General features: G+C 31.0%; 3 protein-coding genes and 3 pseudogenes across 5 annotated transcripts; 5 read left to right on the top strand and 1 right to left on the bottom strand.

Annotated features, from left to right (window-relative positions):
• On the top strand, positions 1-1,746 carry LOC107407588 (BURP domain-containing protein BNM2A). 3 transcript variants are annotated; one of them, XM_048480160.2, is made up of 3 exons: positions 1-140; positions 278-370; positions 651-1,746. In XM_048480160.2, exons 1-3 carry the CDS (start codon positions 138-140, stop codon positions 1,554-1,556), a joined length of 1,002 nt encoding a protein of 333 aa, XP_048336117.2. In that variant the 5' UTR covers positions 1-137; the 3' UTR covers positions 1,557-1,746. The 3 variants fall into 3 exon arrangements, with proteins under 3 accessions (XP_048336117.2, XP_060676111.1, XP_060676110.1); XM_060820128.1 differs by having other exon boundaries at positions 5-140; positions 258-370; XM_060820127.1 differs by having other exon boundaries at positions 31-370.
• Positions 1,747-3,492: 1,746 nt separating this feature from the next.
• LOC125424013 (BURP domain-containing protein BNM2A-like) lies at positions 3,493-4,282 on the top strand (annotated as a pseudogene).
• A 7,588-nt stretch (positions 4,283-11,870) lies between these two features.
• LOC107418116 (protein FAR1-RELATED SEQUENCE 9-like) lies at positions 11,871-15,007 on the top strand. Its single transcript, XM_060811189.1, has 7 exons — positions 11,871-12,071; positions 12,250-12,523; positions 12,670-12,837; positions 12,955-13,139; positions 13,265-14,077; positions 14,216-14,290; positions 14,948-15,007. The coding sequence occupies exons 1-7, from the start codon at positions 11,871-11,873 to the stop codon at positions 15,005-15,007; spliced, it is 1,776 nt and encodes a 591-aa protein (XP_060667172.1).
• Positions 15,008-16,754: 1,747 nt separating this feature from the next.
• Positions 16,755-17,972, bottom strand: LOC107426886 (organ-specific protein P4). Its single transcript, XM_016037181.4, has 2 exons — positions 17,889-17,972; positions 16,755-17,410 (listed from the first exon to the last, which is right to left on the bottom strand). The coding sequence occupies exons 1-2, from the start codon at positions 17,931-17,933 to the stop codon at positions 17,018-17,020; spliced, it is 438 nt and encodes a 145-aa protein (XP_015892667.2). The 5' UTR covers positions 17,934-17,972; the 3' UTR covers positions 16,755-17,017.
• A 2,740-nt stretch (positions 17,973-20,712) lies between these two features.
• On the top strand, positions 20,713-22,324 carry LOC107426853 (BURP domain-containing protein BNM2A-like; annotated as a pseudogene).
• A 1,371-nt stretch (positions 22,325-23,695) lies between these two features.
• Positions 23,696-24,881, top strand: LOC107426851 (BURP domain-containing protein BNM2A-like; annotated as a pseudogene).
• Positions 24,882-26,377: the final 1,496 nt, after the last annotated feature.

Genomic DNA, 26,377 nt, shown 5'->3' on the forward strand with positions numbered 1-26,377 from the left:
GACTTTTGCTCACCAAGGGATAAAGTCAATTCCCCCCCCAAAAAAAAACCAAAAAAAAAAAAAAAGAGAGAAAAAAACACAAAGGATACGATCAATCAGAAAATTCTTTTCCTTTTACAGATTTATTTATTTTTGTGATGGTAAAAATTTATACGTACCTTTGCAAAATTTGATTGAATTAATTATATATATGTATGTATTTTCTTTTATAAAACTTTAATTCCCCTGTGCTTGTAAACTGATGTACCTTTGGATAGTTTATGCACCTGATTGGAAGATGAACAGGATGAGAAGGATTTCTATTAAGGGAACAGAGATGGGTTTAGCTCTTGCTTCTTCCAGTCTCTTATTTCATCTCCTGCTTCTCATGGTATGAACTATACTGTTTTCATTCTTCTTCATGCCTTTAGTCGAGCAAAAAAATTTGTATTTACAGATTCTTAATTTGTTATTTATAGCTTTCAAATTAATGTTTGTGATATTATACACACAAGAAAGAAGAAGCAGGATTTGAAATTCATCTATAATTAGCATTGACAAGCATAGACAAATTCAGGGTTGCTTTTTTTTTTTTTTTAAATTAATTATTTATTTTTTGCCGGTTCTATCAATGTTTTAATTGTTAACACTAAGATTCACATATTTTGCAGGGTGCTCATGGTAGTGAATCTAGGCAGAGTTTGAAATTCCATACCCAAAATGAAAACAATATCATCCAGCTCCCCAGCAGTAATATCAAAATCAACAACCACAAGAAGGTAGATGATCTTCAACTTGTGAAGTTTGATGCTAAGCAAGATGGTGATGATCATCATGGAACAAAAACAGAGCATGTTCATTCTCATGGACCATCATCCCATATGGATCACATGGACCCCTCGGTAATGCTTTTCTTCACCATGGAGGATCTGATTGTAGGTAAAATATTACCTGTTTATTTCCGCAGGACAAATCCTTCAACTTCTACTCACTTTTTGCCAAGAGAGGAAGCCGATTCCATTCCTTTCTCGCTGAAAGAACTTCCTAATCTTCTCCAATTCTTTTCTTTCTCCCAAAACTCTCCCCAAGCCAAAGCCATAGAAGACACACTAAGGCAATGTGAGATTGAACCCATTAAAGGAGAGACCAAGTTATGTGTTACTTCCCTCGAATCCATGCTTGATTTTGCCCGGAGTGTCTTCGGATTGAATTCAGATTTCAATTTGGTAACAACGAGCTATTACGGCAATTCAAACATCACAATCCAGAATTACACAATCTTGGAAGTTCCTAAAGAGATTTTGGCATCTAAGATGGTAGCATGCCATTCCATGCCTTATCCCTATGCTGTATTCTATTGCCACAGCCAAAAGAGTGAGAACAAGGTGTATAAAATTTCATTGGGTGGCGATAATGGAGAGAGGGTAGAAGCTGTTGCTGTTTGCCACATGGATACCTCGCAGTGGAGCCCAAATCATGCATCGTTTCGCGTGCTTAGGATTATGCCGGGGACTTCCCCTGTGTGCCACTTCTTCCCAGTTGATAATCTCATATGGATTCCAGCACCTACTGCTTAATGTGATAGCTCATTTTCTACCACTACTACTATATACGTGTGTGCTTGTATGTCAAATACAGTGCTGATAAAATTGAAGCCAGATCAGGGGATTTAATGCATGTTTGACAGTGTGTTTGTTTTGTGCAGAAAGAAAGAATTTTTTTCTTTTTGCTAATGCAAGACAATTATATTTTGCTTCACTGTTTTCATTTTCTGTGTCCATAATTTCATTTTCATGCATCTTTCAAATTTGATTTTGATTCGCTACCATTGACATAGTCTATTTTGCGTAATAAACATTTTTAGAAGAATTATCTGTGATGGGTGATTTTTTTTTTTTTTTTAATTTTTTTAAAAGATTGCAAATTTAACCAAACAATACTAATACTAAATTTAAAAACAATTTTTACATTGGAAAATAAAACACAATTTCTATTTGTGATGCTTTTCAATGTAAAAAAGTTTTCAACTATAACAAAACATGTTTTCCATAAGGTGGACCAGAAGTATAGCATCAGTTATGGGCTAGTTATAGACCACCTTGCCTTGCCTCTATTGAAATATTTCGTACCATCAAAAATCTTCTCGCTTTTTGAACTCCAACATGACTGTGGCTGTGTGTTCACTTACCAAGCCTGAAAAAACAATTAATAATTCAGCAACTTGTTTTCAAGAAAGATCAGTGTCCCCCCCATTGGCTCAATTCCTACTCAGTTTCATTTACATGTAACTAACTCAAAATCTGCCTCTTAATCGAGATTCTATGTGAAAATCAATGTGAAAACTAAACAGGTGAAACAATGAAGATCAAATATGAAAAGCTCTACAAGTGGTTTGACACTTACCACCAGTCGGTGCTTTGTGGAATTTCTTTTTAACGATTTACTATGTACTTTTATCCTTTCCTTTTTCCTTTCTATTTTTTTATGTATATAATTATTTCTAGTGGAAGCATATATACATTATTCACAAAAAAACAAAGAAAATTCCATTTTTCGACAAAATAAAGACACCAGTTATAGTAATTTTCCCTCTCTAAATATAAATATAAATATTTAGAAACAATTGTCCCTCTTTATTTTTATCTTCCTCTCTATATTGGATATGCATTTATGTCCGGTAGGCATTATAATATAATTTCTATTTGTCCAACCACTAATAACTCTTTACCCATAAAAAAAAAAAAAAAAAAACTACTAATAACTCCATTTGTAGTTTACAATTTTCCCTTATTTAGGATAAATAATATCATGGGAGAAGAATAATGCAGTATGACGCATTTAGTAGACCGTTTTCAAAATAATTTCGCTGGGAAATAAAAACCCCTGTCTAGGAAGGGATATTATCATATTCAATTTAAAAAAAAAAAAAGTTACTTGAGAAATAGGTTTTTCCATTTTCTTGATTAATATTTATAATTTTAAAAAATCTTCTTGCTATGCATCATATGAATTTCTTGCTTGATCTTCAGCAGCAGGATTTTCTAACTGGGGAAAGAAAGATGGGACTTGCTTCCTCCAATCTCTCACTACATCTACTCCCTGTCATTGTATAAACTCCAAATTATATAATTCCATTCTTCATGTCTTTTAAATCAACAAAATTTAGTATATCTATTTGATTTCTGTTTGGGGTTTATTATTTTCAAGATTTTGATTTATACACAAAAGAAAAACACATGATTTGCAATTCAACAAAAAATTTGACTTGGTACAGAAAAATATTGGAGACTTTCTATTTCTATTAAAAAGTATGTACTTCAATTTTTAAGATTATATACATATATACACACACACACACACACACACAAACAATCTCACATCGCGTCCACTATATAAACATATATTTTGCAGTGTGCTTATGGTGGTGCATCTAGGAGGATGAGTATGCAGAGTGAATTGCAAACCCGAAATAAAGACAACAAGATTGGACTCCCGGGTAGTATACAACATGACATGGATGATCATCGTGACCATGTTCATCAATCATCATCATCATCATCATCATCATCATCATCATCATCACATATGAATCACATGAACCCTTCAGAAACGATTTTCTTCACCACAAAAGATCTGTTTGCAGGCAAAACAATACCTGTCTATTTTCGTAGGAAAAACCCTTAAACTTCTCCTCCCTTTTTGCCAAGAGAAGAAATTGATTCAATCCCATTCTCAATGAATCAACTTCCAAACCTTCTTCAATTCTTCTCCTTTTCACCAGATTCTCTCCGAGCCAAAGCCATGGAAGACACACTCAATCACTATGAGACCAAACCCATTAAAGGAGATACCAAATTCTGTGCTACTTCCTTAGAATCCATGCTTGATTTCACACGTGGCGTTTTGGGATTGGATTCCCCTTTCAGTGTTGTAACAACTGAGTCTTTGAGCAATTCAAATGTCAGTTTCCAGAATTATACAATCTTGGAATTGCCTAAAGAGATTTCAGCTTCCAAGATGGTAGCATGTCCTTCATTGACATATCCTTATGCAGTTGTCTTTTGCCATAGCCAGAAAAAGTGAGAACAAGGTGTATAAGGTTTAATTAGGTGGTGAGCATGGAGAAAAAGCGGAAGCTGTTGCTGTTTGCCGTATGGATACCCCGCAGTGGAACAGCGATCATACCCCGTTTTGCGTGCTTGGGATTGAGCCTGGAACTTCCCCTGTTTGCCATTTTTTCCCTGCTGATAGTTTTGTTTGGATTCAGCACCTGCTGCTTCCATGTAGTAACGTTATAGAGTGACATTATGTCATCTGCATATATATTGGTGTCTATATGCCAAATATATAGTGGTAATATATATGTAATCCAGATTAATGGTTTTAATGTGTTTGATAGTGTGGTTTGTGCAGAAAGAAAAAGGTTTTTCTTCTAAGACAATCAACAAATCTCGGCTGGAAGGTTTTAGTTTAATTTCCTTAATTCTGGACCATGGTTGCAGTTTTATGCAAGAAAATTAATAGTATCTTTGCTTCCTTGTTTCTCATTTCTGTGTCAATACATATAAACTTCATTTATGTGGATCATTCAAATGATTCTGATACACACCATTGCATATTTTTCAACAAAGTCTATTTTGCATATAAAAATTTTAAGAGAATTATCTTTGTTATTTTGTTGTTAAAGAGAAATATTTTTTCTATATTACCATCATAATTTCCTAAATATATCACGATGTAACTCATATACCATATTTAAAATTTCCACTTTGACTAAAAACATATAACATACATCACAAACACAAACCAAATTAAACCATATGGTTTACAACCATGAACTTTGCGTGGCAATACTTTCATGCTACATAATCACACATATATCTTATTTTAATTTTGGAGGCATCAGCATATGCTATATTAACATACAACTTATTTGATTTGAAAAAGCATGCATATATATACATCGACACTCAACTGATAGGGCAACAGAGCAACATCACCAAGTTCAATTTATATTCTTAATGCATGCTTTCCCTTTTTCTCTCTCACTCAGCATGAAGAGAAATCTTGGGACTTGACACCTATCAGAGATCTCTTTAAATATCCCTTTATTCGATAAAGTTAGTCTCGAAAAAGATAAAAACGATTTTACAGACCTATAACTTTTCAACCGTAAGTCGAGCTTAAGTGTGTCGCTAGTCTACAAATTCATATTGATGAGCAGTATTACATGGTATATAAGTCAAAATCAAAATCCTTACAAATGAAAAGTTAAATTCGGACTCGCCAATCAGTCCAAACCACACATTATTTTGACTATAACTCTATAATCTTATCTCAATTTTGGCATACCACTAGTCTATAAACTCATGTCGACGAATACTTCACCATGGTATGATTGTGACTATGAAATTCCTGTTACAGGAAAGAGTCAATCAATAGGACCACTTGGTCAATCCTAATCAACCTTGGTTAAACATTCAAATCCAAAGCATTTTCTCAGGGCAGGGTGTTACAAAACTGAATTTGATTTGTGTGAACAATTATATCTGGTATCTTTCTGGTTTATAAATACTATTTCTTTCTATATTTTTAGTTTTTCTTACATCTCATATTTTGAAAAACATATAAGCAATTAAAAAATCAAATAAAAGAAACATTTCTAATACGTGAACATCTAAAAACCCTTTATATGAACATAGCCACACTAATATTAGTTAGACAACACATAGCATACATACATAAAGCATATGTTTTACAATAATGAATCATGCTACATGACATCTATAGCTAGCTTATTTCATTCCCAAAGCATACAGATACATAGAAACCTAATTTGATTTAAACATAGTTTTTAAACAACAGCAATCCAATATTGTCACTCCACGTAAACAGGATTCTTTGGCCTTGGCTTTGTAGATGGCTTCTTTTGTTTATAAGGAACCAACACCACCACGGTAGTTGCTGTGACATCAGGTGCGGTCTTGAAGTCCTTAACAAAGGATTCTGCTAGTCCTAAATCATTATGGTAAACAATTGTGGCGTTAGATGTGCCTTCGAAGTCTTGAACGGTGGATTCTGTTAGCTTAGCACCATTGTAAATAATTGTGGCATCAGGTGTGACATCCCACATCAATTGGAAAGGGGAACAAAACATGCCTCATAAGATTGTGGATACCTTTCCCTTGTGAGGCCTTTTAAATTGTGCGGGCAGGATCCAAAGCGGACAATATCACATGTAGGTGGACTGGGCTGTTACAGTTAGTATCAGAGCCTGTACCCGGATTGGTGTGCCAGCGAGGACGCTGGACCCCAAGGGGGATAGATTGTGAGATCCCACATTGGTTGAAAAGGGTAACGAAGCATGCCTTATAAGGTTGTGGATATCTTTCCCTTGTCAGGCCTTTAAAATCGTGCAGATGGGGCCTAAAACGGACAATATCACATGCGGATGGATTGAGCTGTTATATCAGGGATGGTCTCAAAGTACTTGACGGTGGATTTAATTGGTTTAGCATCATTATAAATAATTGTAACATCAAGGGCAGCCTCACAGCCTCAGAGGATTGTGCTGGTTTAGGATCATTGTAAATAATAGTGGCATCAGGGGTAGCCTCAAAACTCTCGATAGAGGATTTTGCTGGTTTAGCACCATTGTCAATAGTTGTGGTATCCGGGGAAGCATCAAAACTTTCAGCAGAGAATTTTGCTGGTTTAGCTCCATTGTAAATAATTGTGACAATAGGGGTAGCCTCATAACTCTCATAAGAGGATAGTGCGGGTTTAGCATCATTATAAATAATTGTCACATTAGTGGCAGCCTCAAAACTCTCACCATAGGATTTTACTGGTTTAGTGCCATTGTAAATAATTGTGGCATCAGGGACAGCCTTAAAACTCTTAGCAGAAGATAGTGCTGGTTTAGCACCATTGTAAATAATTGTGGCATCAGGGGCAGCCTCAAAACCCTTAACTGAGGATTTTGCTGGTCTAGCATCATTGTAAATGATTGTGGCATTAGAATAGCTGTCAAAGTTCTTCACAGAAGAAGATTTTGTTAATTTAACATCATCATTGCAAATAACTGTGACATCCGACGTGGCCTCGAAATGCTTGATAGAAGATTTTCCTGTTTTAGCATGATCATTGTAAATTATTGTGGTATAAGTGTGGATCTAGAGTTCTCACCAAAAGAGTTCTTCTTCTTCATTGCAGTTGGATTCCTCATTGGAATGCTCTGCTACTGAATATGAAGGAATAAGCTTGTGAATTGCCTTTGGCATAGGCTGATCTTTCATCACAATTCTCTAGTATGCTCCTGGTTCAATTCTTGACTCAATCGTACTAGCAAACTATATGATGCAACTAAGAGAGGAAAAGGAAGCTGTGAGAAATACATGTAATATAACTTAATTGTTAGGACCTGTCCAAGATTCCTCACAGGAACCCAGACAAATTCTGATCCAGGGAAACTTTACTGGACCTTATAATGGAAAATCCAGCAGAACCTCCCTTAAGGGTTGGACTTACCACAATTTCCCTGCATTGAAAATACACTTCTATTACACCACCTTATTCCTCCCATCTTACTAAAATATATTACCACAAATTTCAGCACTTCAAAAATTAACATGGAACCAGTGCACAATTAAATAAATAAACGTCCAAATAGTGTACAGAGTGTTATTCACTACAATTGAATATGAAATTTAATACAATACAAGATAAAAAGAAAATAATACAAGATAGAAAGGAAAGGAAAAGCCTCTTGGACTTTTGGCAACAAACCAAGACGTTGAGCTCGCCCCCGGACGATCAACGTCGACTAACCTGGGCCTAAGGGAACGAAATTTAAAAATATAAGATGCTAATCATCTCAGTGAGTAACCCAATCTACTATACAATAATAAAAAATAAAAGGGTAAATAACTTAGCTAATTGATTAATAAGAAATAAGTAAATAAATAATAGGTAGTTAAAAATAATATTTTCCTTCAAAATTCTCACAACTCACTCAGTTGGAAAAGTTTTCTTTTTAAAACATATTCGCAAAATCCAACATTTTATGCCCCAAAAATCTAGAAAATATTTAATTAATAATTTGCAAATAAAAGATAATAAATTCCGTTCATTGTGAAGTCCCACATCAGTTGAAAAGGGGAACGGAGCATGACTTATAAGTGTGTGGATACCTTTCCCTTGTAGACGCATTTTAAACCCGTGCGGGCTGGGTTGTAAGAAGATTCTTTAGGTGCAAAGCGGACAATATGTACATGCGGGCAGTCTAGAATGTCACATTAATAAACCTTTTTTTTTTTTTTTTTTCTTTTAAGCTTTTATTTGGGATCATTTTCAAGCTTTAATTAAACTTAAGAACGAGAAACATGATACTGGACTTAAATCAACAAGAGTCAATTTTTAACCATATCAAGAGCTAAAACTGACAACTTTGATTTTATAAACGAGAAAAAAAATGTTATTTTTATTTATTTATTGAAATGAAAAAAGAGTTTTATTTTATTTTATTTTTTAATGAATGAAGAAAGAAAAGAAAGAAAAAGAAAAGAGTCAGTCTGGATATGATTAACATATCCGATTTATTGAATGAGCCTCAAGGGGCATACCATAGATTATTCCCTCATAAGAGGGCCTCTCTACGTGAGACCCAAAAAGGCTTTTCCAAGCCAATTGAACCATAAGTCATCAAAATAAATAAATCAATAAAAATAAATAATAAAAAAATAAAAAGGCAGTGGAGCCATAACCTAGCACCTAACCCACTAGGGAAATGTGGTTAGAAGGCTTTATTAGAGTTAATGGCTACAATCCCCTTTCCTCTCGCACAAAATTTAATGACAAAGTTTATTGTTTTTTCTAGACGAGTTTGAATCCCTTTAAATATTAAAAAACAAAAAAATCCAAGTTCATGACAATGAAATCTCATTTCAACGCATCTTAGAAATTTTGGACCCATAAAACTTTTTTTTTTCCACCAAACTCTATTAAAATGAATGACAATGAAGAGGAGGATACAAATAATGCTTACCAAAACAAGGGAAAGGAGAACTAAGATGGCACAAGAAGATTTCATGGCTACAATTGCTATACCGAATAAATTCTATGATATCTGTTTCCAATATGCATGGAGTGTCACAAATGACCTGCTACTTATAAGATAAAAATACTAGGTGACGACAGTAAAATAACAATAAGAAAAAGATATAGATGGAACACAAGCTATCGAATGGACAAATTAATTTAAAAGGACCCTCATACCAATGGATAAATCAAGCGTTGAACAACAACTTGCATATTTTCAACGATTGAAGTAAATTTTTTCCCTTAAAATCCTATTTGGAAAGTATGAAAGTTTGAAAGAAACTAATTCTCAAAAATTAAATTATAAAAAATTAATTTATTGGGATTCAATTTTTTATGAATTATATTTCAAAATGTTTTTTTTTTAAAATAAGAATATTTAAAATTGACAAGTAATTAATTAATTTATATTTTAAAAATTGAAGATAAAATAATGTTTTAATAAAATACATAAAATTAGTTTCCCATAAAATTTTTATAATGACATATTATTTGGAAGATTTATTTTCCACCTTAATTTTTCCACATTGTGCAATTTAGTTTCTTCTGAAATCTACAATTTCTTCATTCTAAAAACTATCCAAATACATAAATATTTCATTTTTTTTAATATCAAATTTTCAGTAATTATAACACTTTCCAAATGGGACTAACATGGAATTAGTCTTTGAAGCAATTAATTGATCTCCATATATATATATATATATATGTGTGTGTGTGTGTGTGTGTGTGTGTGTGTGAGAACCAAAAACACGATATGATGAAAGCTATGAACGTTGTTCAAATTATTATTATTATTATTATTATTTTTAATTTGGAAACAAAAACACATCATGGATTAGCTTTAATTGCAAAATTTAAAAATTAATTAATTGTATAATATGAATTTAATAATATAATAAAATCTAATTTTAAGGAAAGCAAACATTTTAAAAATTCATTAAACAATAAACATGATTTTAAATTTTAACTTTTGAAATAGTATAATAATTTATAAAGAAAGTCTAAATCAATTTAACGTGAATCTAATTGTGAAAAAGAATTTGTAAAAATTATTTTAAAGAAAGCTGATCCTATATATCTGACTTTATAAAATGCATGCTATATTTTAATTATATTTTTAAATTTTTTTTCAATAATATCAGCTAATTGGAGGCTCCAACATTGACCATGTACACATCATTGGAGGTTTTTTTTTTTTTTTTGTTTTTGTTTTTGGGCGTAATACAGGTAATTGGAGTACTGAAAGTATAGCAATGACAACAATTATATCTAGATTTTTTAGATTTAAATTTAAATAATATTTACAAATTCATTCGAGAGATAAGTATATGCATGACATTTTTATTCAATTAAGAATGATGAAATGCGGGCCAAGAGACTATCCATTTATTGAAATCATGTAAATCGTCATGCAATTTTTGGATATGTGCCCCCAAAAAAAAAAAAAAAAAAAAAAAAAAAAAACATGGGAATTGCCTTTTTTGCTTATGCATATAACTGCATGGTGCCAAAGTAGTCCAGCTAATGAGAGTAGATCAATTCTTATTTTAATTAATTAATTTTTACACCAATGCAAAGTAAACAGCTGTAGGTAGACATGGCAATTCGTGTTCGTGTCAACCCATATAATAATCGTGTCAAAAATGTCTAATCTGAACACGATCCATTTATTAGTCGTGTCAGGTACTTAAAATAGGATACAGATATTCTGTCTCCAAAATTCTGTCCCTAATCCTGTCCCATTAATAAAAAATTGACATCTCATCCAAAATACCATCATATATTTTCTTCTGTTTTCACATCATTTACTGTTAAATTATACTAACGGAAGCTTTCTTGTGGCTGCAAAACTCCAACTGGATTCACTTTATTAAAATTTAAAAACAAAGTTTTTTATGATTCTTTTTCTTTTCGTTTCTGTTCTTTTTTTTTTTTTTGGTTTCTTGTGCCATTCTTGCCGTTCTTCTCCCCTTCAATTGTAACTTGTATATTTTTTAATTATTATTATACCAATCGGATCCCACTCATTAAAGTTTCAAAAAAACCCTAAATTATTCTTCCTTTTTTCTTATTATTATTTTTTTATTTCTTGTGCAAACCCCTGCCAGTCTTCACTCTTTGATCCCATAGCTGTTATACTTTTTTTAATTACTATTATTTTTTTCTACCGTGCAGCAACAACAGCCATTAAGGCTTCTTTCTCTATTTTTCTTTCTACCAGGCACTGCACCAATTTCTTTCTCTAGTTTTTTCTGTCGTGAGGCACTGCAGCAACCATCAAATCGTACCTATCATTCTCGGAAAAAAAAAAAAAACAGGTACATTCTTTTTTATAAATTAGAAACTTCATCGGTAGTTTTCGATAAGTGATTATTACTTTCTATATCAACATTCTTGATTATTTGCTTGAGTAAATTTATGTAATTATTATATTCAATATTGATTTCAATTTTATTTATATAATATTTAATCTAAAAAATAGAAAAAACATATAAAATTTAATCACATATCTTTTTCATTTATGTGTTTCGTATGGTAATGCATCCATAAGAGGGTTTAAAATATGATATTGCATTCTTGCTATATTCTAATATTCTATAATAAATTAAAATATTCCAGGCTTTAAAATATTATTCTTTTTTTATTTTGCTTTGATATTATATTTTCTTTTAATATGATTAAGCTTGTCATATATATATATATATATATATATCTATTTATACCGTTATTTTTAATTTTTTTGATTCTAATTTTTTTCTTTATGATATTTAATTATAGTGCTGAAGATCATGGATAATGATAGTTATGTGGGTAAAGATATTAATATGTCATTGGAAGATGAAGATAAAAAAGATGAAGGAAACATAACTAGTCAAGAACAAATAGAAGCGATTCATTCTAAAATTTTGGATGAAATAATACCAAAAATTGGAATAGAATTTAAAAGTGAAGATGAAGCTTATAACTTTTATAATGCTTATGCTTACAAGGTTGGTTTTGGCATTCGAAGGAGTAAGGGACATAAAGATCAAAGTGGAAAGATGAAAAATATAACTTTTTGTTGTTGTTGTGAAGGCTTTTGGGAAAAGGATAAACGAAATATTAATGTTAAATCTCATCATGCTGAAACAAGATTTGGTTGTTAGAATGAAAATAAATTTGGATTAGACTGGTAAATATCGTATTACTGATTTCATTGCCCAACATACACATGTGATATCAACTCCCAGTAAAAGTCATTTGCATAGGTCTCAGCGGAAGTTAACTTTTGTCCAAGCAGCTGAAATAGATATAGCTGATAGTTCAGGAATTGCTCCTAAATCAAGTTTGGAGTTAATGGCTAAGCGAGTAGGTGGATATGAAAATCTTGGATTTATTTGTGATGATTATAAGAATTACTTGAAAACGAAAAGAACAATTCAAATGAAGGTAGGAGAGACAGGTGGTGTTTTGGAATACTTACAATCTATGCAATTGAAAGATCCTTACTTTTTTTATGCAATACAAGTGGATCAAGATGATTTGATAAGTAATATTTTTTGGGCAGATGCAAAATGATGATTGCGTTCTCTCATTTTGGTGATGTAGTTAGCTTTGATACAACTTATAGGAAAAATCAAAGTGGTCGACCTTTTGCTATGTTTGTAGGGGTGAACCACCATAAGCAAACTACCATATTTGGAGCTGCATTATTATACGATGAAAGTGCTGAAACATTTATCTGGTTGTTTGATATTTTTGTAAAAGCAATGTCAGGTAAAAAACCAAAAACTATTCTTATTGACCAAGATCCAGCAATGACAAAAGCATTAACTTCTTAGTGGCCAGAAACATGTCATCGGTTGTGTATATGGCACTTGTATCAAAATGCAGCAAATAATCTTAGTGGAGTTTTTGCCAAATTTCGAGAATTTGCCAAAGATTTTCGTAGCTGCATATATGATTATGAAGAAGAACAAGAATTTTTTCTAGCTTGGAATGCAATGCTTGAGAAATATGATCTTAAAGATAATGATTGGCTTATACGAATGTTTGATTTGAGAAAGAAATGGGCATTGGTTATGGCAGAGAGACTTTTTGTGCAGATATGACTACTACTCAACGGAGTGAGAGTATGAATAATGTGATTAAAAATTATGTCAGCTATCAACATAATTTATTAAGGTTCTTTGAACATTTTCAGAGGTTAATTGAAGATCGTCGTTATGAAGAACTAAAGGCTGATTTCAAAGCGACTCAAAGTACTCCATCGTTATCATTTCCAGTTGAAATTCTAAAAGATGCAGCAAGTATTTACACCCCAACTGTATTCAAGGTGTTCCAAGATGAGTTATGTAAGGTTTATGATTGTGCTATGCAAATATTTGATCATATTGGGACAGTGACAGAGTACAAAGTTACCAATCATAAAAAACAATTTCAGCATACTGTTAGATATGATTTTTTTGATAACACAGTGATTTGCAGTTGTAGAAAGTTTGAGTTTATAGGAATTTTGTGCTCCCATGCTCTTAAAGTTCTTTCTTCAAAGGATATAAAGAAAATTCCTATACAATATATATTGAAACGATGGACAAAATCTGCAAAGTTAGGAAATTCTGAATTTGTATTTGCAAATAATATAAATGAAGACCCTAAAGTAAGTTTGGCAAGACGTTATAAGGATCTGTGTAGATTGCAAACTCAAGTGGCAATGAAGGCAGCAGAAACAGAAGAAACATATAAAATTGCAAGAACTGCTCTTGCTAAGATTTTAGAAGATGTGGATGCATATTTAAAAGACAATAATATTGGAAAATCCATTTCTAAAATCGTAGAGACTACAACCGTACCAAGTGCTAGTGAGAAGATTAAAGGAATTAAAAATAAGAAAAGAGTACGTGGAAAATCTACAAGGTCAAGAAATGCTCTTGAAAGGGTGCGAAAGAAGAAAAATGTTGCACTTGGAGAGCCATCTCAGCAACAGTCACATGCTAGTGGAATAGCACATAATGATGTAAGAATTCACGTTCAATTCAACAAACTTAGTTATTTCAATATTCCATTCAATGCAGTTATAATTATTATTAACCAAAATTTTATCTGCGTTATTTATATTAATATTTAATATATTTGCATATATTTTCGCTTGCAGGTTTCTTCTAATTTTAATAGTCAAGATCTATTAAACTTGCCATTCAACATTGTGCCTGGATACCATGGTGATCAAGTAATACTATATTTTTAATTACATTTCATCTTTGTGGTTCATGCTTTATTTTTTTTATGGTAAAAATTATTAATATTATTTTATTTTCTTGTTTTTTATATATATTAAAATATTATATATACTAGGTTCGTAGTCATGTTGCTTCAACAAATTTGATTCAGAATACAAGTATGTTGAATTTATTAGAACAGGTATTTCAAAAGATTATCAAATATATATATATAAATTTTTATTTTTTATTCTAAAGTTTGCATTATTTTTATAGGAAATGACATGTATTTGTGTGTCATTTTGTAGGTGCATGCAATCCCCCAAGAACACCAATGTTTCGGATTCAATGACAATTATATCATTGATAATAACAAGAATATATAGAAGTTTGACCCAAGGATATAGAAACATTGAAAATAAGTTTTATATTATTTGTTTTTACTATTGAGAATAAGTTTTATATCATTTGTTTTTACTATTTAATGCACTTTAGAAACATTTATTACATTTCTTTAGAGTTAAAAATAATATTCTTTTATATATATATATATGTTTTGTTTTTTTGATGAATAAATTATTCTTTTATATTCGATGATAGATGTGTTTTGTTAAAATTGTAAATTGATGTTTTTTTATATATAACATAACGGAAAGAAATTGCTGCAGTGCTTGGTAGAAAGAAAAATAGAGAAAGAAGCCTTAATGGCTGCTGCTGCTGCACGGTAGAAAAAAAAATAATTAAAAAAATATAATAGTTAGAGTGAAGACTGGCAGAGGATTGCACAAAAAATAAAAATAAAAAAATCAGAAAAAAAAATAATTTAGGGCTTTTTTGAAACTTTAATGAGTGGGATTCGATTGGTATAATAATAATTAAAAAATATACAAGTTATAGTTGAAGGGGAGAAGAACGGCAAGAATGGCACAATAATTAAAAAAAAAAAAAAGAACAGAAACGAAAAGAAAAAAAATGGTAGAGGACTTTATTTTTAAATTTTAATAAAGTGGGCCCAATTGGAGTTTTGCACCCATAAAAAAGCTTCCGTTGGTATAACTTAACGGTGAATGACGTGAAAATAGAAGAAAATATATGATAGTATTTTAAATGAGGTGTCAATTTTTTATTAGTGGGACATGATTGGGGACAAAATTTTGGAGACAGAAAATCTGTATCCCCTAAAATACTAATCCGATGTATTTATATACAGGTCAATACAACACGATCCGTTTAATACGATTACTTTAACGAGTCGTGTTGATTTATTAACCTATTAACCTAAAAATTAACCTATTAATCCGAAAATTAACTTATTTATTTTTGTTTTATTAAAAATTTATTTTTTGTCTTTAAAATTAATAATAGAAAATTGTTTTTATAAAGTTTTTTAGTTATTAAATATTATATTATGGATAAAATTATAATTTAAAATTAAATTTAAATGGGTTATAATAGGTATATAATCGTGTCGGGTTGAAATTGACATGTTTAATAAATGGATCATAACGGATCAATTTTGAGTTAAACGGGTCAACCCGAAAATGACATGATTAATAATCATGTTAAACGGGTTGATCCGATTATGATCTGAACTCATTTATGATAAACTCAAACCCATTTATTCCATATCGTTTTTGAGTCGTATTACTGTGTCATGACCTAGATTGCCACCTTTAGCTGTAGGTTGTGTTAGCACGATAATTGTCTCATGAAGACTGGATTGTGGAGGGCTTGAAAAAAAAAAAAAAAAAGATTGGAATGTGGAGGATTTTTTTTCATTTATTTTTTTTTGGCTGAGATTTTATTTTCCTTTTTTATCCCTAAGAATTTGCTTAGCTTGGGGCTGGCACCTCAAACTATCAAGTGAAAGAACCTGATGATTCATTGGTTAGATAATTTATTAATTCTTACCACTAATTTTAATTTAACTAATATGAACTTTTCATTTGGTTCATTATTTCACTTTAGATTATGGGAGAATATAGCCGAATTTTTAATAGTTATCTAGTATAACTATTAAAGATTCCATAATATCAATGATAATTTATTATTATTATTATTATTAATTTTGCAAGCAATGATTTAATACCTTTAAATCCAGAAAAAGTATAGTTATCAATAAGCTTTTAGGGTTAGCTAGACTTTAGCACCCCCTTAGTTGAGGAAGTTACATTTTTCGATCTTCAACTTTAAAAGTTTATAATTTAGATTATCTAAGTTTTAATTTATTACATTGTGATCTAAGTAGATTTTTTGACAATTCAAAATTAATAATGATTTAAAGGAATCAAAATGTAAAATTTTAAAACTATAAAGCCTAAATTAATTATTAAAAATTAAAACTACAAGGTTTAAATTATATGTTCCATCTTAATTAAAAAAAATTAAGAAGCTTTACAAGGAAAAAAAAAAAAAACACAAAAACACAAAAACACAAAAACACAAAAACACAAAAACAACACATCTAACTTAATCTTTATTGATCATCAATCATTACACAATTTTTTTTTTTTTTGGTTAAATTTTACCATCGGGCTGCATATAACCGAGGTTCTCTCACCATTGAAGAGGTGGTCATTTTAATTGTCTTCTCAGGGACATTGATAATTACACTTAAAAGCACACATTTTCTTTGAAAATACCGGAATTCAAACATGCATATCACATAGACACATATATCACATACGACAATAATACCTTGAAACACACACTGGTTTATGATCCTTTACTTTCACAGCCTACTCATTGTAAACAGAAAGGTTAGGCCTTGGCTCGAAATCTTCAGCAAATGCAGGTTTAGCTTCTTTTGTACCAACATTTTGATCATCTTTACTTTTAGTTTCATCCTCATGGTAAGCCGAGTTGTTGGTTGTTGGTTCGAAGTTATCAGAAAAAGTTTTAGTATTGTCGTCATGTTTAGCTGAGATGTTGGGTCTGGATTCAAAGTTATCAGCAAAAGATTTCACTTTTTCATGGCAATCGGTTTTCTCATTGAAATCTTGCCGTTTTGGTACTAGTGTCGTAGAATCTGATTGAACAAGCCCATGAATTGCCTCTGGCATTGGTTGCTTTTTCATCACACTTCTCCAGTACTCAGCCGGATCTTTTCGTGATTCTATAGTATTGAAATACTGCACAGCAAAAGAGAATGTTATTCATACAGAGTACATATACATATATTGCTATCTATATAGGATGGTGATGTCATCTCAACTTTTAGTGTGTGATTACCGTCTGATTATATCTGGCATTAGACATCCAATTGTCCATCATAATAATAAGACTGTTATAAGTATATATAGTAATAAAATATAATTATATCAAAAGGCAGTGTATATATATATATATATATATATGTGTGTGTGTGTGTGTGTGTGTGTGTGTGTAACTAAATAAAAAAGATATAATCATGTTAAATTATTGGATCCGATTACGAGGAATAACAATGTAAGAGGATTTTTTTAGGACATATCAACGGCAAAACATATTGTTTTCTCATGCATACAATTAATAGTTCCAACCTCCGTCTCAATGATTTTAAAAAAATATAAACAAAAACCAAACTATGGTAAAAGAATATACACGATCTGAAATGAATGCTCAGCTTACCAAAAGTAGTGAAAGGAGAACTAGGATGGCACTGGCAGATTTCATGACTAACCAAACGAGGTATCCAAATCTTTAATATTTTCCTAGTTTCAAAAATATTCGTGGATGGAATGATGTCAAACTCCTCTTATTTGTAGAAGAAAATAATAATATGAAGCGATTATGGGATACATGAAACAACATACTCTGTTGAATCACGTGGGTCATAATGCATTAGTCAATTCTAAATGATACTATAAAATAGTATCAATGTCATGCAATTATGGCTAATACGCCAAAATATATTATATTAAATTATGCAATAATTGGTGATACGCCAAAAAAATAAAAACATAAAGCTCTTTAAAAATTGAATATGATAAGACTTTTTTTTTTTTTTTTTGGTGGAGGAATATGATAAGACTTGAGTGTTCAGATCATTTTCCAAGTAATATTGTAAATATTCAATTTTGATAGGAACGGCCAATAGGTCCTATTTTCTATCTGATTGATTTTGTTGACGCAAATTTTATGATATTGATTTGATTTGGTTTATTTTATCAGATGGTGTCCACACGATGGATTCTTGATTTAATAAAATAATTTAAATTAAACTAATAAATTATACTTACCTTTGCATTAAGGCCAAAAAATATAATACACTTTAGTAATATACTTTTTTTGTTTTTTCAGCTTTTAAATTATATTAAAAATTTATATTTAAAATTATATTTATTAATAATATTATATATTATAAAATATTGAAATTTTTTTTTATTATATAATATATGTTAAAATATTTTTAATTGATATGTTTATGTTTTATAAATACGAAAAATAAATTAAAAATATACATCAATTAAATGTTATTAGATCACCTAAATAAATTTGATAAATATTTTATTAATTACAGTATTGTTGTATATTTATTAATCACAGGTTTTGATATGATTTATTTTTTCTAATTAGAAATTTAGTATGTTATTAAATCCATGTTTGACCGCTTTTTGAATTTTCAATTCTAACTTTTAATATGATTCAAAAATTAATAAAAGAAGATTCAAGTGAAAATTATCAAATTGATGGGAGCTTGACTCTCTCTCTCTCTCTCTCTCTCTATATATATATATATTGGATGAATCTATATGTATATATATATAGAGGTCTTTTATGGTGTCGACGTCTGTATTTTGTTATAGTATGGACCTCTTTAAAAACGATGGTTTTTTAAAAAACAGTCGTAAATATTATATACAAAGATAATAGTTTTTTCAAAATCATTGTCAATACTATATACAAAAATGATGTTTATTAAAAAGCCATCGTTGTTACGAGATCTATACTATCACAAAATACGAACATCAGCACAATAGAATTTCATTATATATATATATGTATGTATATGTGTAACTCATCTCTCCAACTCAAATAATGGAACCTGCTCGCTTATTTTGCCGTAGTTAATTAATACATCATAATTAATGTTATGATTATTATTTTTAATTTTTGAATTGCATTAAAAAGTTTAGATTTAAAATTATATTTATTTTAATACATCTATTTAATATTTAATTTTGTAAATATAATTAGTTTTTAATACTACTAACTATTAATTAAATATAATTTTGTATTGATTATTTTTATTTAAAGATACAATTTATAGTTGAGCTTAATGAGTTGTTAACAAATACCATAATATTTTAACAAACAATTTAGTTTAGATTTATATATTTTAATACAAAAATTTAACATATCGTATTTGGGTGAAAAAATTTTGATACGATAAGTAACAATATATAGTCTTTAGTCCATTTTAACTTTGCTCCAATTTCAAGTTTTCCCACTTTTTAACCTGGAACAAGCTGTTTTTATTTGAAATGATGATGTCAAATTCGAATTTCCATATCTTCATTAAAAGAAAAAAAATACTACTCATAACACTATTAATTTATGAACTTTTATTTTTGTTGAATTCATCTTTCATTCAAAATAAATAAACAAATAAATAAATAAAGATAGGTATATTGCTGAAGTAAAATTTTTCCCTTTAGGCCTTGTTTGGAAAATATAAAATTTTTCGAAGAAACTAATTTCTGAAAATTAGTTTACAAAGAAACAATTTTTTCTAGATTCAATTTCTTATAAATTATTTTTCCAAATGTTTGGTTTGTACAAAGATATTTAAAACTTACAGTAATTAATTAAATTCTATTTTAAAAAGTGAAGATAAAATTGAGTTTTAATAAAATACATAACATTAGTTTTCCATAAAATTTAAAAAATAATATACTTTTTTAAGAATTCATTTTTCACCATATTTTTCCATATCATGAGATTTAATTTTCTTTGGAAGTTACAATTTTTTTATTCTAAAAGCTATCCTAACATATAAATTTTATTTTTCTTAAAAAATCAAATTTTCACTAATTTTAACACTTCTCAAAGTGATCTAATATAGAATTAATATTTAAAGCAATTAATTGATCACCACATATATGTCTAATTAGAAGAGCCAATTGTTCATTCAGAAAACAAAAACAAAACAAAATAAAATATAATATATATAACAAAGAGAAGAACCAAAAACAGGATATGACTAAAGCTATGACGTTGTTCAAATTATTATTATTATTTTTATTTGGAAACAAAAACACATGATGGATGACACAATTACACGAGGCTTGTAGTCAGTGTGGCAAACATGTTGGGGTGTTGTCCCTACTGCTTAGTTAAAAATGCATTTGCTACAGGAAATATCAAAATCAGGCAGACTTTTGTTCACAAAGACAAAGGGATATGATTAATTTTCACCAAAAAAAGGGATATAGTCAATCAGAAAATACTTTTCCTTTTAGTTATTTATTAATTTTTGTGATGGTAAAAATTTATACGTACCTTTGCAAAATTTGATTGAATTACTTATAAATTTTTCATAAAATTTAATTTCCCTGTGCTTGTAAACTGATATACCTTTGGATAGTTTATGCACTTGATTGGAAAATGAGCAGGATTAGAAGGATTTCTGTTAAGGGAACAGAGATGGGTTTAGCACTGCTTCTTCTAGTGTCTTATTTTATCTGATGCTTCTCATGGTATAAACTATATGTCGTTTTCATTCTTCTTCATGCCTTTTAATTGAGCACAAAAAATTGTATTTACAGATTTTTAATTTGTTATTTATAGCTTTTAAATTCATATTTGTGATATTATACACACAAGAAAGAAGAAGCAGGATTTGAAATTCGACTATAATTAGCATTGACAAGCATAGACAAATTCAGGTTTTTTTTTTTTTTTTTAATTTTTTTTATTATTTAAATTTTTTATTCTTTTTCCGTTTCTATCAATGTTTTAATTGTTAACATTAAGGTTTACATATTTTGCAGGGTGATCATGGTAGTGAATCTAGGCAGAGTTTGAAATTCCATACCCAAAATGAAAACAAAATCATACAGCTTCCCAGCATTAATATTGAAGTAATCGAAGACAAAATCAACGGCCACAAGAAGGCAGATGATCTTCAACTTGAGAAGTTTGATGCTGAGCAAAACGGCGATGATCATCATGGAACAAAAACAGAGCATGTTCATTCTCATGGACCATCCCATATGCTTTTCTTCACCATGGAGGAACTGATGGTAGGTAAAATATTACCTGTTTATTTCCGCAGGACAAATCCTTCAACTTCTCCTCACTTTTTGCCAAGAGAGGAAGCCGATTCCATTCCTTTCTCGCTGAAAGAACTTCCTAATCTTCTCCAATTCTTTTCTTTCTCCCAAAATTCTCCCCAAGCCAAAGCCATAGAAGACACACTAAGGCAATGTGAGATTGAACCCATTAAAGGAGAGACCAAGTTATGTGTTACTTCCTTAGAATCCATGCTTGATTTTGCCCGTAGTGTCTTCGGATTGAATTCAGATTTCAATTTGGTAGCAACTACCTATCACGGCAATTCAAACATCAGATTCCAGAATTACACAATCTTGCAAGTTCCCAAAGAGAATTTGGCATCTGAGATGGTAGCATGCCATTCCATGCTTTATACTTATGCTGTATTCTATTGCCACAGCCAAAAGAGTGAGAACAAGGTGTACAGAATTTCATTGGGTGGTGATGATGGAGAGAGGGTAGAAGCTGTTGCCGTTTGCCCATGGATACCTCGCAGTGGAGCCCAAATCATGCATCGTTTCGCGTGCTTAGGATTATACCGGGGACTTCCCCTGTGTGCCACTTCTTCCCAGCTGATAAACTCATGGGTTCCAGCACCTGCTGCTTAGTATGATAGTTCATTTCCTACCACTACTACTATATATGTGTGTGCTTGTATGCCAAATATAATGCTGATAAAATTTAAGCCAGGTCTGGGGATTTAATGCATGTTTGACAGTGTGTTTGTTTTTTGCAGAAAGAAAGTTTTCTTTCTTTTTGTTAATGCAAGACAATTATATTTTGCTTCATTGTTTTCATTTTCTTTGTCCATAATTTCATTTTTATGCATCTGTCAAATTTGATTTTGATTCACTACCATTGACATAGTCTATTTTGTGTATAAATATTTTTAGAAGAATTATCTGTGATGGATGATTTTTTTTTTTATTATTATTTTTCTAAGATTGCAAATTTAATCAAACAATACTATTCCTAAATTTAAAAACAATTTTTACATTGGAAAATAAAACACAATTTCTATTTATGATGCTTTTCAATGTAAAAAAGTTTTCAACTATAACAAAACATGCTTTTTACGTACATTGAAAAAATTAGATGGACTCAGCACCATCTATTACTATACGGGCTTTTCATAAACTTTTAACAGATAATAAATGTCCAACTTCTCATCTGATCTTATTTCCATAAGAAGGTGAACCAGGAGTCTAGCATCAGTTATGGGCTAGTTATAAACAACTTTGCCTTGCCTCTACTGAAATCTTTCGTACCATCCAAAATCTTCTGGCTTTTTGAACTCTTACATGATTGTGGTTGTGGGGTCCACTTACTAAACCTGCAAAAATAAGTAATAATTCAACCACTTGTTCATGAAAATCAATGTGAAAACTAAACGGGTGAAACAATGAAGGTCAAAGATGAAAAGCCCTACAAGGGTTTTGACACTTAGCGCCGGTCGGTGTTTTGTGGAATTTTCTTTTTAACGATATTCTATGTACTTTTAGTTTTATCCTTTCCTTTTTCCTTTCCATTTATTATTATTATTATTTTTTTTATGTATCTAAGTATTTTCTAATGGAAGCATACATTCATTACTCAAAAAAAAAAAAGAAAAAAAAAAGATTCCATTTTTGGACACAATAAAGATTCCAGTTATGGTAATTTTTCCTCTCTAAATATACATATAAAAATTTAGAAACAATTTTCCCTCACTATTTTGTTCTTCCTCTCTATTTTTGATATGCATTTATGTCCGGCGGACATTACAATATGATTTCTATTTGTCCAACTACTAATAACTCTTTATCCACACACAAAAAAAAAAAAAAAAAAAAAAAAAACACTAATAACTCGATTTATAGTATAAAAATTCCGTTATTTAGGATAAATAATATAATGGGAGAAGAATCATGCAATATGACCCATATAGTAGGCCCTTTTCAAATATAATTTCATTGGGAAATAAAAATGCAAGTCTAGGAAGAGATATTATCATATTTAATTAAAAAAAAAAAGTTACTAGAGAAAAGGTTTTTCCATTTTTCTTTATTAATTTTTATAATTTTCAAAATCTTCTTGCTATACATCATATGCGTTTCTCGTTTGATCTTCAGCAGCAGGATTTTCTAACAGGCGAAAGAAAGATGGGTCTAGGACTTGCTTCTTCCAGTCTCTTACTACATCTACTTCCTGTCATGGTATAAATTCCAAATTATATAATTCCATTCTTCATGTCTTTTAATTAAAAAAATATAGTTTATCTATTTGATTTCTGTTTGGTGTTCAATGTTTTCAAGATTTGGATTTATACACAAAAGAAAAACACATGATTTGCAATTCAGCAAAAAATTTGACTAGGTACAGAAAAATATTGGAGACTCTATTTCTCTTAAAATGTATGTACTTCAATTCAATTCTTAAGATTATATATAAACTTCCAATCTCACAGTATGTCCACTGTACTGTATAAAGATATCATTTGCAGTGCGCTTATGGTAGTGCATGTAGGAGGATGAATATGCAGAGTATGGAATCCCAAACCCGAGATGAAGATAAGAAAATTCAACTCCCGGGTAGTTCTCAACATGACATGGATGATCATCGTGACCCTGTTCATCAATCATCATCATCATCATCATCATCCCATATGAATCACATGAACCCTTCAGAAATGATTTTCTTCACCACAAAAGATCTGTTTGTAGGCAAAACAATGCCTAGTCTATTTCCATAGGAAAAACCCTTCAACTTCTCCTCATTTTTTGCCAAGAGAAGAAGCTGATTCAATCCCTTTCTAAATGAATCAACTTCCAAACCTTCTTCAATTCTTCTCCTTTTCACCTGATTCTCCCCAAGCCAAAGCCATGGAAGACACACTCAATCACTATGAGAACAAACCCATTAAAGGAGAGAACATATTCTGTTCTACTTCGTTAGAATCCATACTTGATTTCACACGTGGCCTTTGCGGATTGGATTCCTCTTTCAGTGTTGTTACAACTGAGTATTTGAGCCATTCAAATGTCAGTTTCCAGAATTATACAATCTTGGAATTGCGTAAAGAGATTTCAGCTTCCAAGATGGTAGCATGTCATTCATTGAGATATCCTCATGCAGTGTTCTATTGCCATAGCCAGAAAAGTGAGAACAAGGTTTATAAGGTTTCGTTAGGCGGTGAGAATAATTAAAAAGCGGAAGCTTTAGCTGTTTGCGATATGGATACGTCGCAGTGGAACCGTGATCATACCCCGTTTCGCGTGCTTGGGATTGAGCGAGGGAACTTCCCCTGTTTGCCATTTTTTCCCTGCTGATAATTTGGTTTGAATTCCACCTGCAGCTTCCATATAGTAACGTTATAGAGTGACATTAAGTCAGTGCTATTTATATGTTGGTGTCTATATGCCAACTATGGAGTGGTGATATATATGTAAACCTGATTATTGGTTTTAGTGCTGCTTGATAGTGTGGTTTGTGCAGATAGAAAAAAGGTTTTACTTTTAAGGAAATCAATAAACCTCAGCCAGAAGATTTTAGTTTAATTTCCTTACTTAATTCTGGATAATGGTTGCAATTTTATGCAAGAAAATTAATAGTATCTTTGCTTCCTTGTTTCTCATTTCTGTGTCAATATATATAAATTTCATTTATGTTAATCATTCAAACGATTCTGATAAACTCCATTGCATATTTTTCAACAAAGTCTATTTTGCATATAAAAATTTTAAGAGAATTATCTTTGTTATTTTGTTATTAAAGATAAATATATATTTTCATTACTATCATAATTTCCTAAATATGATATAACTGATATACCATATTTAAAATTTCCACTTCGACTAAAAACATATAACATACATCACAAACATAAACTAAATTAAACCATATGGTTTACAACCATGAACCTTGCGCGGCAACTAGCATGCTACATAATCACACATATAGCTTATTTTAGTTTTCGAAGCTTGAGCATATGGTATATTAACATATAACTTATTTGATTTGCAAAAGCATGCATAAAGAGACATAGAAACTCAGCTGAGGGGGCAAGAGAGCAACATCGCCAAGTTCAATTTATATTCTCATTACATGCTTTCTTTTTTTCTCTCTCACGCAGCATGAAGAGAAATCTTGGGACTTGCCTGCAGTACTGATGGGTTCTTTCCTTTAGGAACCGGAGAATCTTTCGGACTTGGCTCTGCGGATGGGTTGTTTCCTTTTGGAACACCATAACCATTGTAAGGAGATGGAATCTTTCCCTTCAAAACACCATAACCAATATTGTAAGGAGATGGGTTCTTTCCTTCAGGAACAGCATAGCCATTAAAAGGAGATGGGTTCTTTTCTATTATTTCTTCTTCAACACCATCGTTGCCATAGAAAGGAGTTTGGTGGCTCTCCTTCTCTCCTTTTGGAACAGCCATATCTGCAACGTAAGGAGATGGGCTACTCTTTCCTTTAGGAACTGCGTCCCCATTGAAAGGAGACGCCGACGATGGCTTGTAATTCCCTTGTGGAACAGCGTGGCCATTGTAAGGAAATGGGTTGTTTACTTGTGGAAGAGAATGAGCATGGGCCATCGGAACGCCACCACCGCCGTTGAAAGGAGACGGATTTTTTCCTTTCAGAACAGCATTGGCATAGTAATAAGGAGGAGATGTGATAAATGAAGTTGGTATTTTAACATGGATTACAATTGTGATCATCTCAGGTGTGGCCCCAGAGTCCTTAACTGGGGAGCTGGATTCTGGTGTTTGGGTATTGTCATTAGGGACATTTCTAACACTGGGTGAGGATTTCAATAGATGATCAAAATAATTCATCACTGGATCATCTTCGTTATTGGA

This window comes from Ziziphus jujuba, chromosome 9 (genome assembly GCF_031755915.1).
Source record: "Ziziphus jujuba cultivar Dongzao chromosome 9, ASM3175591v1".
In the NCBI taxonomy this organism is placed as follows: domain Eukaryota; kingdom Viridiplantae; phylum Streptophyta; class Magnoliopsida; order Rosales; family Rhamnaceae; genus Ziziphus; species Ziziphus jujuba.